Consider the following 12,575-nt stretch of genomic DNA (forward strand, 5'->3'; position numbering starts at 1 on the left):
CATGAGGCAGAAGACGGTCCTATAGGTAATCTGGTCCTAAGCCATGTAGGGCTTTATAGTTTAGTTTGAGGGCATGAAGAAATAACAGAAATGACAGCCATCGCAGGAAATGCTTGATTACATGTGTTTAATGCAAATATTCTTGAGCTCAGACAGTAGACAGAAGAGCTGAAAATGTTTTGGGAAAAAGCTCTACCTTTCTGAGATATCTTGATAGCCCATGATCATATCAACTGAGTTTTGGCAAATGACTGATGAAATGTGAAAATACTTTACAGGTAGTTCTCGACTTGCAACAAAGATTAGATTAATAAACAACAAATACATAAACTTAGTGGACCGTTCAAAGTTACAACAGCACTAAAAAAAAGTGACTTTAACAACCATTTTTCACTGTTAACAATCTTTGTAGCATCCCCAAGATCACGTGATCAAAATTCAGATGCTTGGCAGCCAATTCATATTTATGACCATTGCTGTGTCCCAAGGTCATGTGATCACCTTTTGTGATCTTTTGACAAACAAACTCAATGGGGAAGCCAGATTCACTTAACGATCGGGTTACTAACTTACCAAGGGCATTGATTCACTTAACAACGATGGCAAAAAAATGGGGCAAAACTCACTTAACAGATGTCTCTCTTCAGAACAGAAATTTTGGGTTCAATTGGGGCTGTAAGTCGAGGACTACCTGCGTTACACCAGGTTGCATTTGATGATTACCTGAGCGAATGCTCGTGGATATTCAAAACAAAGTAGAACTATGGATGAACACCTGGCAATCAAGGTGGCGGCTCTCCTACTAGTGCTTCCCTTCAGCATAAATCTTTCTGGATTCTTTTCTAGGCGAGCAATGGTGGCCATACAAGCGACTACTCTTCATCTCTTCCTTCCACACCCAATATCAGTCATCGGGAGCTGCGCAGTGAGGCTTCAGCTATAATTGGCACGCCCAGCTCCCTGCAACGTGGGACCAAACGCCGGACCAGCCTGTTCACTGTGAGTTTCTCCCAGAAGTCCATCAGAATGGAAGAATAAGGAGGGAAAGCCAAGGGCTTGATGACCTTAGTCAGGTCAAACAAGACACGGCCATTATCAGGGAATTTGGCCAGGTTCCAGCTGTTCATCGATTTATCCAGGGTGAAGAACATCTGCTTTCCTCTCCTACTCTTTTGGAGCAGGGCTTTGGGGTGGATCTCTCTCTGCCTGCATTCTTGTAGGCGGCAGCTTCCCATCTTGATAGCTCTTTTCTGGACTCTCTGGTCTCCCGACCCTCTTTTCAAAGATGATCTAACAATAGACAAGCTCAGCAGCTGAGTTCTCACGGCAAAGTCAAAGTCAGGGGCGGCATACAAATCTAAATAATAAATAAATATAAACATGCTAAGCTTGACCACTTATCATTTTGATAAAGTTGGGTAAGGTAAGGTCAGGTAAAGAAACACAGACTCCAATAGGACCTACACATTGTGATCAGCAGTGGGTTCTAAAACCCTTTACTACCGGTTTGCACGCTCACTCACACTTGTGTGCAATGCTACTGCACATGCGCAGAAGCATCCTGGGAAGGTGGGTGGAACATCCCAGGCAAGTGGGTGGGCAGAACATCCCCCCACCAGTGCTACCAGTTTTTAGAACTGGGCCGTACCAGGAGCAACCCACTGCTGATTGTGATCTCAGAAGCAGGCAAGATATGGACCATTTTCAATTCCCATTGTTCTCTTCACTTTTAACTGCATCTGATGGTGAGAGGTTGTTTCAGATCCAACATCTAGAGCAGGGGTGAAATTCAAATTTTTTCCTTATCGTTTGTGTGTGTGTAGCTTGGTGGGCGTGGCAGGGGAAGGATACTGCAAAATCTTCATTCCCACGCCACTCTGGGGTCAGCCAGAGGTGGCATTTGCCAGTTCTCCAAACTAATCAAAATTTCTGCTACTGGTTCTCCAGAACCTGTCAGAACCTGTTGAATTTCACCCTTGATCTCGAAAATCACCCATCCCTGGTTTATAACATTTCTGAGTTCAGATGATGCAGTTTTTAAGCTAGGGGAAATCAGCCTGGTGCATACCTTTGGCTAAAAGCTAATGTAAGCCAAATTGTCTTTTAAAAATCTATATTGTATTACAGTGCGTACCCCATTTTTAAAGTGCTTCAGTTTGAATTGTTTTTATAGAAATGTCTCCCAATGAAGGGTAATAATATGGCCTTTTGGGCACTATATTGATTTGTGCAGTGATGACTTGTCCAGTAAATCGTGACTAAGTAAAGCGATAGTTCAATGCAGTTCATAAATGTGGGGTCCTTGGTGATTTCTTGAGCTTGCTTGTATTCTTGCAGACATTTCATTACCCTACCTAGGTAACATCATCAGTGCTAGTAAGGAGGAGTGGTGTTTGCTGTTAGTTTATATATGTCTTGTAGGTGGGGTAGTGGCAGCCTTAGGGATTCTTTGGTTGGGCTGTTTACTGATGGCTCTTTGGCAGTTTCTTGATTAAGGTATTGCTTACTTCATTGTTGGTTTGAAGTTGACCTTGCAGTGAATTTATGCTGATCTGGTTGCTGATTACTGTTGGAGTGGTCCTGTAGTCCTTTTTGTTCTCTTTTGGGCAGTTCATAAAGTCAGCCAAGATATTTGAATTGTCTCAGGGGTGGGATCGATATTGGGTTGCTGCAGGGATGGGGTTGGGGACACCATTCCGGTACCAAAAATAGAGTTGTGCGTGCAGCTCCCGCTGACTGGCGGGCAGGTGCATGCGCCAGAGCGAGATTTGCTTCCTGAGCATGTGCATGAAGCCTAATCTTGTGTGAGGACGTGCACACGCATGAGAATTTGGCAATTTTTGCTGATTTTTTTGGCAATTTTTGCTGATTTTCTTTGGCAATTTTTGCCGATGTTTTGGCAATTTTTGTCAGTATGTTGTCGATTTTTGGGCAATTTTTGCTGATTTTTTTTCCTTCCACGCTTTCATAGAAGCAAAAAAAAAAGGCAAAAAATTAAAAAAATTTATTTATTTATTTATTTATTTATTTTGTCAAATAATTATAGCATGGTAACTTGTATAAATTAAACATTAGATAAGTAATGAACAAAAGTAATGATAGAAAACAGTAGGACAGGGATGGCAGGCACAATGGTGCACATATGCTTGCCCCTTAAATCACTGAAATCTCACACTTGTGTGCATCCTCACTCCAAAGAGCACGCCTGTGCACCAGGGTCGCAGAGCTCCACAGGAAGTGCACTGTTAGTGACAAAAAGCAGAATCCACCCCTTTGTGGGATCCTCACAGTTTTGACCTGATCGCCCCAACCATTAGCAACCCGCTGGTGATGTGACGATGGCATCACAGATCCGGTTCAGTCGATGCTGGTCCGTGGGCGCCGCCATCTTTTTTGGGGTATTTGTGGTGAATTTTTCCATGTTTGGATAGCTTCTCCTCTTCTGCCGCTTAAAAAAGAGCCCTCCTATCTGTCCCTGGGTTAATAGTGACCTTTATTTCTTTGCCCGGAGCACAGCTGATCAGCTCCTCAGCTGTGCTTCGGGCTGAATCCTGCTACTGAGCATACGCGGAAGTGAAATTGCGCAAGGGGACGCATGCAAACGTCTCTACGCAAACCGGTGGCAAAGGTAAGTGGAACCCACCTTGCATTGTCCCCTTGCAGAATCGCAGAGGGAGTGATACCGAGAAGAGGAGCCTGGATAGCCGAGGTGACAACACTGGCAGTGGGAGAGCTATACCCATCAAACAGGTAAACCTTCCAGTAAAAGCACTGTTTGTTAGTCCTCTGAATGCTTTGCATAGTAAGGGAAGGCACAGGGCAAACGTCATGAAGCCTGAAATGCTACCCAAAGACTGCTTCATTTTTTCCCCTCAGGCTTTGGGGAATTTTATTTTATTTTATTATTCTTGCCTTCAGTGGTGTCTTACCTCCTGTACCTCCAGTCAAATGTGTGCAAGATGTTTCCTAAAACGTCTCTGTTTCTAACTTTGCTTCAGCTTTTCAAATATTATCACAGCTTTCATTCCTTCCTTAGCTGTTTTTAATTTTTCATTGTTTTGACTGGGTTTTAATCTTACTGTTTTCTCGTGCTGTGTACACTGTCCCAGCTGCTTTGATTTTAGGGTAAAAACAAAACGAATGAAAACTGTGGCTTGGCTAATGACCATTGTCTCTCCTGGTAGAGCTTCTTGCTGAAACGAAGTGGGAATTCTCTGAACAAGGAGTGGAAGAAAAAGTATGTCACTCTGTCCAGTAATGGTCTTCTCTTCTATCACCCCAGCATTAATGTAAGTAGAACAGAGTGTGACATGTGTCCCTAGATGATCTGATCTGATTCACAGAATAAGCAAATTGGTAGCGTTTTGATAGGAACCCTTGGGGAAAAAACCACGGCCTTTGAAGTGAATTGGAAGATTTCAGCTACAGGAAGCACGTACCCATGCCCATTATTTTTCTGCCAGGAAGAGAGCTACTATTATTATTATTATTATTTATTGGATTTGTATGCCGCCCCTCTCCGCAGACTCGGGGCGGCTAACAACAATGATAAAAAACAACATGTAACAATCCAATTTAATAAAACAACTAAAAGCCCTTATTATAAAAACCAAACATACACACAAACATACCATACATAACTTGTAATGGCCTAGGGGAAGGAATATCCTAACTCCCCCATGCCTGGCGACAAAAACCTTGAAATACAGTAATCCCTCGCTACTTCATGGTTCATCTTTCACGGATTCACTACTTCCATTAAATCCATAAAAAAATTTAAATCCATAAAAAATTCATAAAATTCTTCTACAGTACTACTGTACTCTATTAAAGAAACTGGTAGGATATCACATGTAGTTCCAGCTGAGAAACATTATAGAATGAGTGTTTAATGCAAAGGGTGGGTTTTAAAAGTCCAAATACTTGTTAAATACATAAAAAAATATCTTTCCTCTACTTCACGGAAATTCTTTTTTCACGGGTGGTCTTGGAACGCATCCCCCTCAAAAAACGAGGGATCACTGTACACCCTTTTCTCAGCATAGCGCCTTTTAGTAGTGTTGGGCTTCAGTTCACACAATCTCTGGCTGGCCTATTTTTCCTTATTATAATTAAACTATATTCATTATGAAGGATCGGTGTTGTATTCCACAACATTGATTTTTGTTGTATTCCACGGGAATTTGGGGACAGGTTTATCCAAGGCAAGTGCTCTTTTAGGGGAAAGTAACCTCAAATATATTAGTATGCTCCGTTTCATATGGATCCCTTAAGTCAAAACTAATTGAGGAATGTAATGAAGTGTCTTTGATTTGTGAAATGTGGAAGACGTCATTTGGATTTAACTCCTCTCCCCGGATCCGCTTTCTTCCACCCTACTTCATCTACCTGCCAAACCCCATTGATAGCTGGGAGTTGCAGAAGTTGACTTAATGAACTCAGTCTGTACAGTCTGGAGGACAGAAGGGAAAGGGGGGACATGATCGAAACATTTAAATATGTTAAAGGGTTAAATAAGGTTCAGGAGGGAAGTGTTTTTAATAGGAAAGTGAACTCAAGAACAAGGGGACACAATCTGAGGTTAGTTGCGGGAAAGATCAAAAGCAACGTGAGAAAATAATATTTTACTAAAAGAGTAGTAGATGCTTGGAACAAACGTCCAGCAGACATGGTAGATAAATCCACAGTAACTGAATTCAAACATGCCTGGGGTAAACATATATCCATCCTAAGATAAAATACAGGAAATAGTATAAGGGCAAACTAGATGGACCATGAGGTCTTTTTCTGCCGTCAGTCTTCTATGTTTCTATGTAAATCAAATACAGTGGTACCTCATGATACAAACATAATTGGTTCCAGGAGGAGGTTCGTAAGGTGAAAAGTTCGTAAGATGAAACAATGTTTCCCATAGGAATCAATGTAAAAGCAAATAATGCCTGCAAATCCTTCAGGAAAATCCCAAACTTTAGAAGGGAGGCAAACAGAGGGCAGGGAGGAGCAGCTAAAGGGGGCGGGTGGAAGAAGCAAGGCTAAGCTAAAGGGTGAGTGGGAAGGAAGAAAGGCAAGGGGGGCGCCCCTCCCTTTTCTTTCTTCAAAAGACACTCTTTCAGTGCCTGTGGCTGTTCTCTGCAAAGTCTTTCCCCCTCCAAGCCGCCCCTCCCCTTTCTTTCTTTAAAAGACATCCTTTGCTGTTCTCTCCAAAGTCTTTCCCCCTCCAAGCCGCCCCTCCCTTTTCTTTCCTCAAAAGACACCCTTTCAGTGCCTCTGCAAGCATGCTGTTCTACTTTTAATGCAAAGTCTTTCCCCCTCCAAGCTGCCCCTCCCTTTTCTTTCTTCAAAAAAGGGGGGGGAAAGAAACCCCTTCATCCCAGTAGCAGTGGCTTGGGTTCGTAAGGTGAAAATAGTTCGGAAGAAGAGGCAAAAAAATCTTAAACACCGGGTTCGTATCTTGAAAAGTTCGTTAGAAGAGGCGTTCGTAAGATGAGGTACCATTGTACATCCAAATGCACAGAGACAAGGGGATTGTTCTGGAGCTTGTAATTTTTGTGTGTGTGCGTGCACGATAATTGACCTAAACGGTTGTGAATTGCATCTGACATGACCTAGAAAGAAATACAGGTGAATCGAGACGCCTTCTTGGGTGAACCATGGAATCAGGCTGGTTAAGAATTGCAGGATAAGACCACTTCAAAGCCCATATCTGGCTGATGTCCAGCTTCCTAAGTTTTCCCTCCTGTTCTTCCTTCTTCCCCAGGATTATATCCATGGAACCCATGGGAAAGAAATGGACCTCCTCCGCACCACTGTAAAAGTCCCTGGCAAACGCCCACCCCGAGCCATCTCTGCCTGTGGTGCCTCCTCAAGTATCAACGGCCTGGTGAAAGACATGAGCAGCGTTGGAGTTGGGGACAGCAGTAGTAAGTGAGCTGCGCCATCTCAGACAAAATAGACACAGGAGAGAGAGAGAGGACCCAGGTGTTGGTTGGCATCACTACTGTGAGAAAGGCTGCCAAGCCTGAGTGGCAGGGCACTTTTATTGTGACAGTGAGAACTCTGGTAAAACAGCCCAGGGAGGAATATTAAATGCTTTTTGCCAGCCAAGGTGTGTATATAATTACTGTTTGCGAATTCACACTGTGATTCATTGTGATGCCTTAGTTTACAGTTTTCTGTGTAAGAGTAAGGAGGGAGAGTTCCCTACACTGTTTACCTCATCCATTTGCACTACAATGTGCCAATAGTCGCACTTTCCTTTAGCCTTACTTGGCGAGAGCCCACAAGAATATGATAGAAAGAATTTATGAAGACAGGTGGTGTTTTTAAATGAGGGTATCCTCAAGCATTACAAAGTTCCACCTGGGAGGAAGCGAGAAGAGAGAGAAAGCAGATATGACTAAGCACGGTTTTCTTTCTCTCTCCCTAATATGCTCAGGGTAGGTAGTTAAGAGAAACAAGTTTGGATATATCACATCTACATACTTTTTGTATAATTGAATATTAATGTGCCTATCTGGGAGGCTACATACTGGGGAATATTGTCAAGTGTTAGCATCAGTCTGGACAATTAGCTGAACATCAAACCAAATCAAATTTGGCATAAAATTCCTAATGCTTCCTGTTTGAGCTGCAACATTGATCGAAGCAAGTGATCGTTCAAATTGAATTCATAAGGCTGGATAGCCGTGTGTTACCCCACCCCACCCCCTAGTTCCAGTGCAGAAACTGTGCACAGTATAATAATCCAATAGTGACATCTACAGGAGACCATCCCATTCAATAGCCGCTGGAACATTATTTGGAAAAAACAGTCTTATTCTTTATTTCTTTCTTTATTTATTAGATTTGTATGCCGCCACTCTCCATAGACTCGGAGCGGCTAACAACAGTAAAAATACAATATGAACAAATCTAATATTAAAAGTAATGTAAAAAAACCCCCAATTTAAGAAACCAATCATACATACAGACATACCATGCATAAATTTTATAAGCCTGGGGGGAAGGGAATATCTCAATTCCCCCATGCCTGATGACAGAGGTGGGTTTTAAGGAGCTTAGGAAAGGTAAGGAGGGTGGGGGCAACTCTGATATCTGGGGGGAGTTGGTTCCAGAGGATCGGGGCTATTTCATTTCAAAAGACCACCAGTTTTTGCTGTCTTGTTGATGGATGGTAAACTGGGGGCTGTTTGGCATATGGATGAGCAGTGGGCTCTGGATACACGAGGATACACAAGCACACAATAGATACAAACTTAAAGTGAATCATTCCAAACTTGACAGGACATCAGCAGTAGAGTGGTCAATAGAATGGTCAAAGCAGTGGGCACAGGATACAAGAATACAAGAGCACACAATGGATACAAACTTAAAGTGAATCACTACAAACCTGATTGCAGAAAATAGGACCAGCCCCAAACCCCCAACATCTTAACCTTAGGCTGTCTACCATTGACCTCACCCCATTCCTAAGAGGTCTATAAGGGGCGTGCATAAGTGCACCAGTGTGCCTACCATCCCTGTTCCCTGTTCCCTTTTACTTTTATTTATTTCAGGTAATCAAATGATGTATATAGTTATATGTATAATCTAATATAAGACTGACAAAATAAAAAGTAATAAAATAAATAAAATAAAATATAAAGATTGTAACAAGACCAAACCAGCTACATTTTGATTCTAACAGGTGCATGTGTTTATTCCTTCTTCTCCGTAGCTAGCCCTAGTCCAGGCCTGCTGAATCCTCCAGTTGACCCAGCAGTCAAGCTCTTAGGCAAACCGGAGCGTTTGCAGCGCTCGGTATCTTCTTCCAAAGCTGGTAAGTTCGGAACACAACCAGGAGCCCCCAAAAGAGCAGAGAGGGTGCCAGGGAAGGCTAGCTTCTCTGGTCCAGTGAGAAAGGCTAGCCAGCAGACACATCATCTGTTTCTCCTACCTGTTCCTGCAGAAGTATCCATGGCTGCAGAAGGGCTATCCAGTCCTGGCAGCAGTGGCAAAGACCCACCTCCGTCTCCTATGATTGACCGGAAGAAACACAGGCGGAAGAAGCTCGCCACGCCATCCAAAACTGAGGGATCCGCAGGGCAGGCAGAGGGTAAGATGCCTCTGCTCTCAAGTCACGATTGGGAAAGTTGAAAAGAGTCCATTTTTAACCGCAGTTTGGGCTGTCTGCTGGGCATGTTAGAACATCTTGGTTTCCAGGGAAATAGACAAGAAAAACTAGAGTGGCATCTCGAGAGGGATTTTCCTCGGCTTGGTGCTCTCTCCACAATTGAGGCACTGCAACAGTTGTCAGAACATTCAGCCGACATATCCAATGGTCCCACCAGCTGGGGATCCTGAGGGATCCATTCATGCTTTTTTTTTTTAAAGGTCTATGCATTAGAGCAGGGATCTCCAACCTTGACAACTTTAAGCCTGGTGGACTTCAACTCCCATAATTACTCAGCCAACCAAGCTGGCTGGGGATTTCTGGGAATTGAAGTCCGCCAGGCTTATAGTTCCCAAGGCTGGAGACCCCTGCATTAGAGTGACATTGTTTTTAATGCAGAAAAGGCTTTTCTCTCAGATGGCAATTAAAGCTGGACTGCCTTTCGTAATGTGTATCTTTAAGATGTCTGTTTACAAAGCCAACCAACCAAGACATTGCCCTACTACATTGACAGTAAACAGAGTCTTTGGTGGTGGTGGGTATAGATTCCAGACCATATATCTGCTGGTCCAAACTTGGCACCTTTAAGACTTGTGGACTTCTGGGAGTTGAAGTCCACAAGTCTTAAAGTTGCGAAGTTTGAAGACATCTGTGTTGGGGTGTTCGGAGAGCAAAGACGTTCTTCAACTGGGCAGATAAGAAAATCTTGAATTAGGCAAAGTACACTGCTCAAAAAAATAAAGGGAACACTCAAAGAACACATCCTAGATCTGAATGAATGAGATATTCTCATTCGATACCTTTTTCTGTACAAAATTGAATGTGCACAACAGCATGTGAAATTGAATGTCAATCAGTGTTGCTTCCTAGGTGGACAGTTTGATTTCACAGAAGTTTTATTTACTTGAAGTTATATTCTGTTGTTTAAGTGTTCCCTTTATTTTTTTTGAGCAGTGTATTAGCCAGGTAGTCCCTCGACTTATGGACATTCAAAGTAACAATGGCGCTGAAAGACATGACTTACAACCAGTCCTTCAACTTAAGACTATTGCAGCGCAGTTTACAATCACATGATCACAATTTCAGCGCCCAGCAAACCAGCAATTGTTCGCAACAGTTGCCATGTCACCAGTTCATGCGATTGCCATTTGCAACCTTCCCAGTCACAGAGTCAATGAATTTGCTTAACAACCATAGCAAAAAAAAAAAAATCAGGTGCGGCTCACTTAGTGACTACATTGCTTAGCAACTGAAGTCCTAGTCCAATAGTGGTCATAAGTCAAGAAACATGAGTATGCAGTTAGCACTTTTTTTAAAAAAGGAGTGGGAGGGTCATGTTTCCTTCAGGATTAAGCATTTCTTCAGTTCCGGGAGGATTGCACTGGAATCTCTGTCTCTTGGTTGCAAGAAGGGAGAAACGCTTGAACGGTGATCATTATTTCCTGAACTGAAACGTAACCAAGATGGTTGGGGGATCAGAGGCGCAAAACTCAAAGAATGCCTCCCAATGTTTATGCAAAGGCCAGATGATTGTTTTCAACAGGAGGGAAGTAGCACGGGAGTTTGGTGAGGAGCACCCTAGCCAAGGCTGTGCTATGGCAACCCCTGGAAAGGAAAGGAGCTGTCCTCTCCTCTTGAGAAGGGGTTGAGCCATGGTCAGAGGAGCGGCCCACTCCCACCCTTTTCTCTTAGCTCTGCCGGCACCAAGTAGCACCTTTCACTTCCGCTCTGAGTCTGCACCACACGGGGCCGATGCCTTTCACAGCTTTCTCCCTCACTGTCCCTCCTAGTGCTTTCACGCATCCACAACCCCCACACTGGTGCCCGAATCCCAGGGTTTGGGAGTTTTGATAGCCTCTGCTTTTTTTTTTTTTTAGATTATTTTCCTTTTCCTCCTCTGAACTCTCTCCCCTTTCTTCTTTTCCTCCCTTCTCTTTCTCTGCCTCTCGCTTCCTGCTTCCCCTCCGGACCCACTGCAGCCAAGCGTAAAATGTGGAAATTAAAAACCTTTGGTAGTTTAAGAAATATTTATAAAACAGGTAATGAGCGGCGGTGGCAGGTGTGGGCGCTTCTTCGTGTGTGCCATGGCACCCATTGCATGCAGTTGTGCTTATTGTGTGACGTGTGCCCTGCTTTGATGTCTGCCCCCCTGGTACTTAAGGGATCATCCCTTCTTGCGTCCCAGTTAACCATCCCCAGGCCAACAAGGGTGTGTACAAAACGTTCCCCTTTCCCTCCTACCACCATTCCTCCCAATCAGGTTAGGTTCCCCAAATTCCTTTGGAATGAGTGTTTTTGAACTTATTCTGAAACTCAGCCAGAACTCCTTTGGGAGGAATAGGTCAGCTCATCGGATGAGCCCCAAAAGTGCAAATAAACAGGGCCATGAAAATCGCTAGATTCTCCACAAGGCAACTTCTCCAGTACTTCTAGGGCAGTGATGGCAAACCTTTTTTTCCCTTGGGTGCCGAAAATTTGTGCGTGCACACTGGAACATGTGCACGAGTGTCCACACCTATAATGCAATGTCCCTCCCATACATCCTGCTCCCTGCACATGTATGCGTGACCCACCACACATTTTTGATTGTTTTAATGATAGTGGGGTTTTAGCTATAGTTTTTAATTATTGGATTTGTATTGCATTGTTTATTGTTGTTGTGAGCCGGCCCGAGTCTTCGGAGAGGGGCGGCATACAAGTCTAATAAATAATAATAATAATAATAATAATAATAATAATAACAACAACAACTACTACTACTACTACTACTACTGCTGCTGCTGCTGCTGCTGCTACTACTACTACTACTACTACTGTGGGACTTCCAACTTCAGACTGACCGAATTCTGAAACATAACACACCAGACATCCTGATCGTGGAGAAAAAGAAAGTATGGATCATCGGCATCGCAATCCCAGGAGACAGCAGAATTGAGGAGAAGCAGCTAGAGAAATTAGTGAAACACAAAGATCTAAAAATCGAGCTGCAACGACTCTGGCATAAGCCCGTGAAAGTGGTCCCAGTGGTACTTGGCACGCTGGGCGCAGTGCCAAAGGATCTCAGCGGACATTTGAAAACCATCGGAATTGACAAAATCTCCATCTGTCAATTGCAAAAGGCCGTTTTACTGGGATCGGCAAACATAATTCGCCGCTACATCACACAGTCCTAGGTGCTTGGGAAGCGCCCGACTGGTGATGAAATACGAAATCCAGCATAGTTATCTCGTTTGCTGTGTTATATTGACAACATTATTATTATTATTATTATTATTATTATTATTATTATTATTATTATTATTATGTAGGTCTGACCCCCCCCCTCCCCAATTTTGGCCTCACATCCCAAAATAGTGCTGGGAGAGGGGAAAAACCTCTTTCCCCAAATGGGGCTGGGAGGGAGGGCAAAGCCTTGTGTGCCCAA

The 12,575-nt window shown here is 43.4% G+C and overlaps 1 protein-coding gene across 2 annotated transcripts in view; it reads left to right on the plus strand.

The window, feature by feature from the left end:
- The window catches only part of AGAP2 (ArfGAP with GTPase domain, ankyrin repeat and PH domain 2), a 215,571-nt gene that overhangs the window by 186,123 nt on the left and 16,873 nt on the right, over nucleotides 1-12,575 (plus strand). For both annotated transcript variants that reach the window (XM_070740738.1, XM_070740737.1), the window contains exons 8-13: nucleotides 847-999; nucleotides 3,664-3,750; nucleotides 4,185-4,289; nucleotides 6,758-6,920; nucleotides 8,717-8,818; nucleotides 8,948-9,094. In XM_070740738.1, the coding sequence (XP_070596839.1) occupies nucleotides 847-999; nucleotides 3,664-3,750; nucleotides 4,185-4,289; nucleotides 6,758-6,920; nucleotides 8,717-8,818; nucleotides 8,948-9,094 (757 nt within the window). The remainder of the gene's footprint in view (nucleotides 1-846; nucleotides 1,000-3,663; nucleotides 3,751-4,184; nucleotides 4,290-6,757; nucleotides 6,921-8,716; nucleotides 8,819-8,947; nucleotides 9,095-12,575) is intronic.

This window comes from Erythrolamprus reginae, chromosome 2 (genome assembly GCF_031021105.1).
Source record: "Erythrolamprus reginae isolate rEryReg1 chromosome 2, rEryReg1.hap1, whole genome shotgun sequence".
NCBI lineage: Eukaryota > Metazoa > Chordata > Lepidosauria > Squamata > Dipsadidae > Erythrolamprus > Erythrolamprus reginae.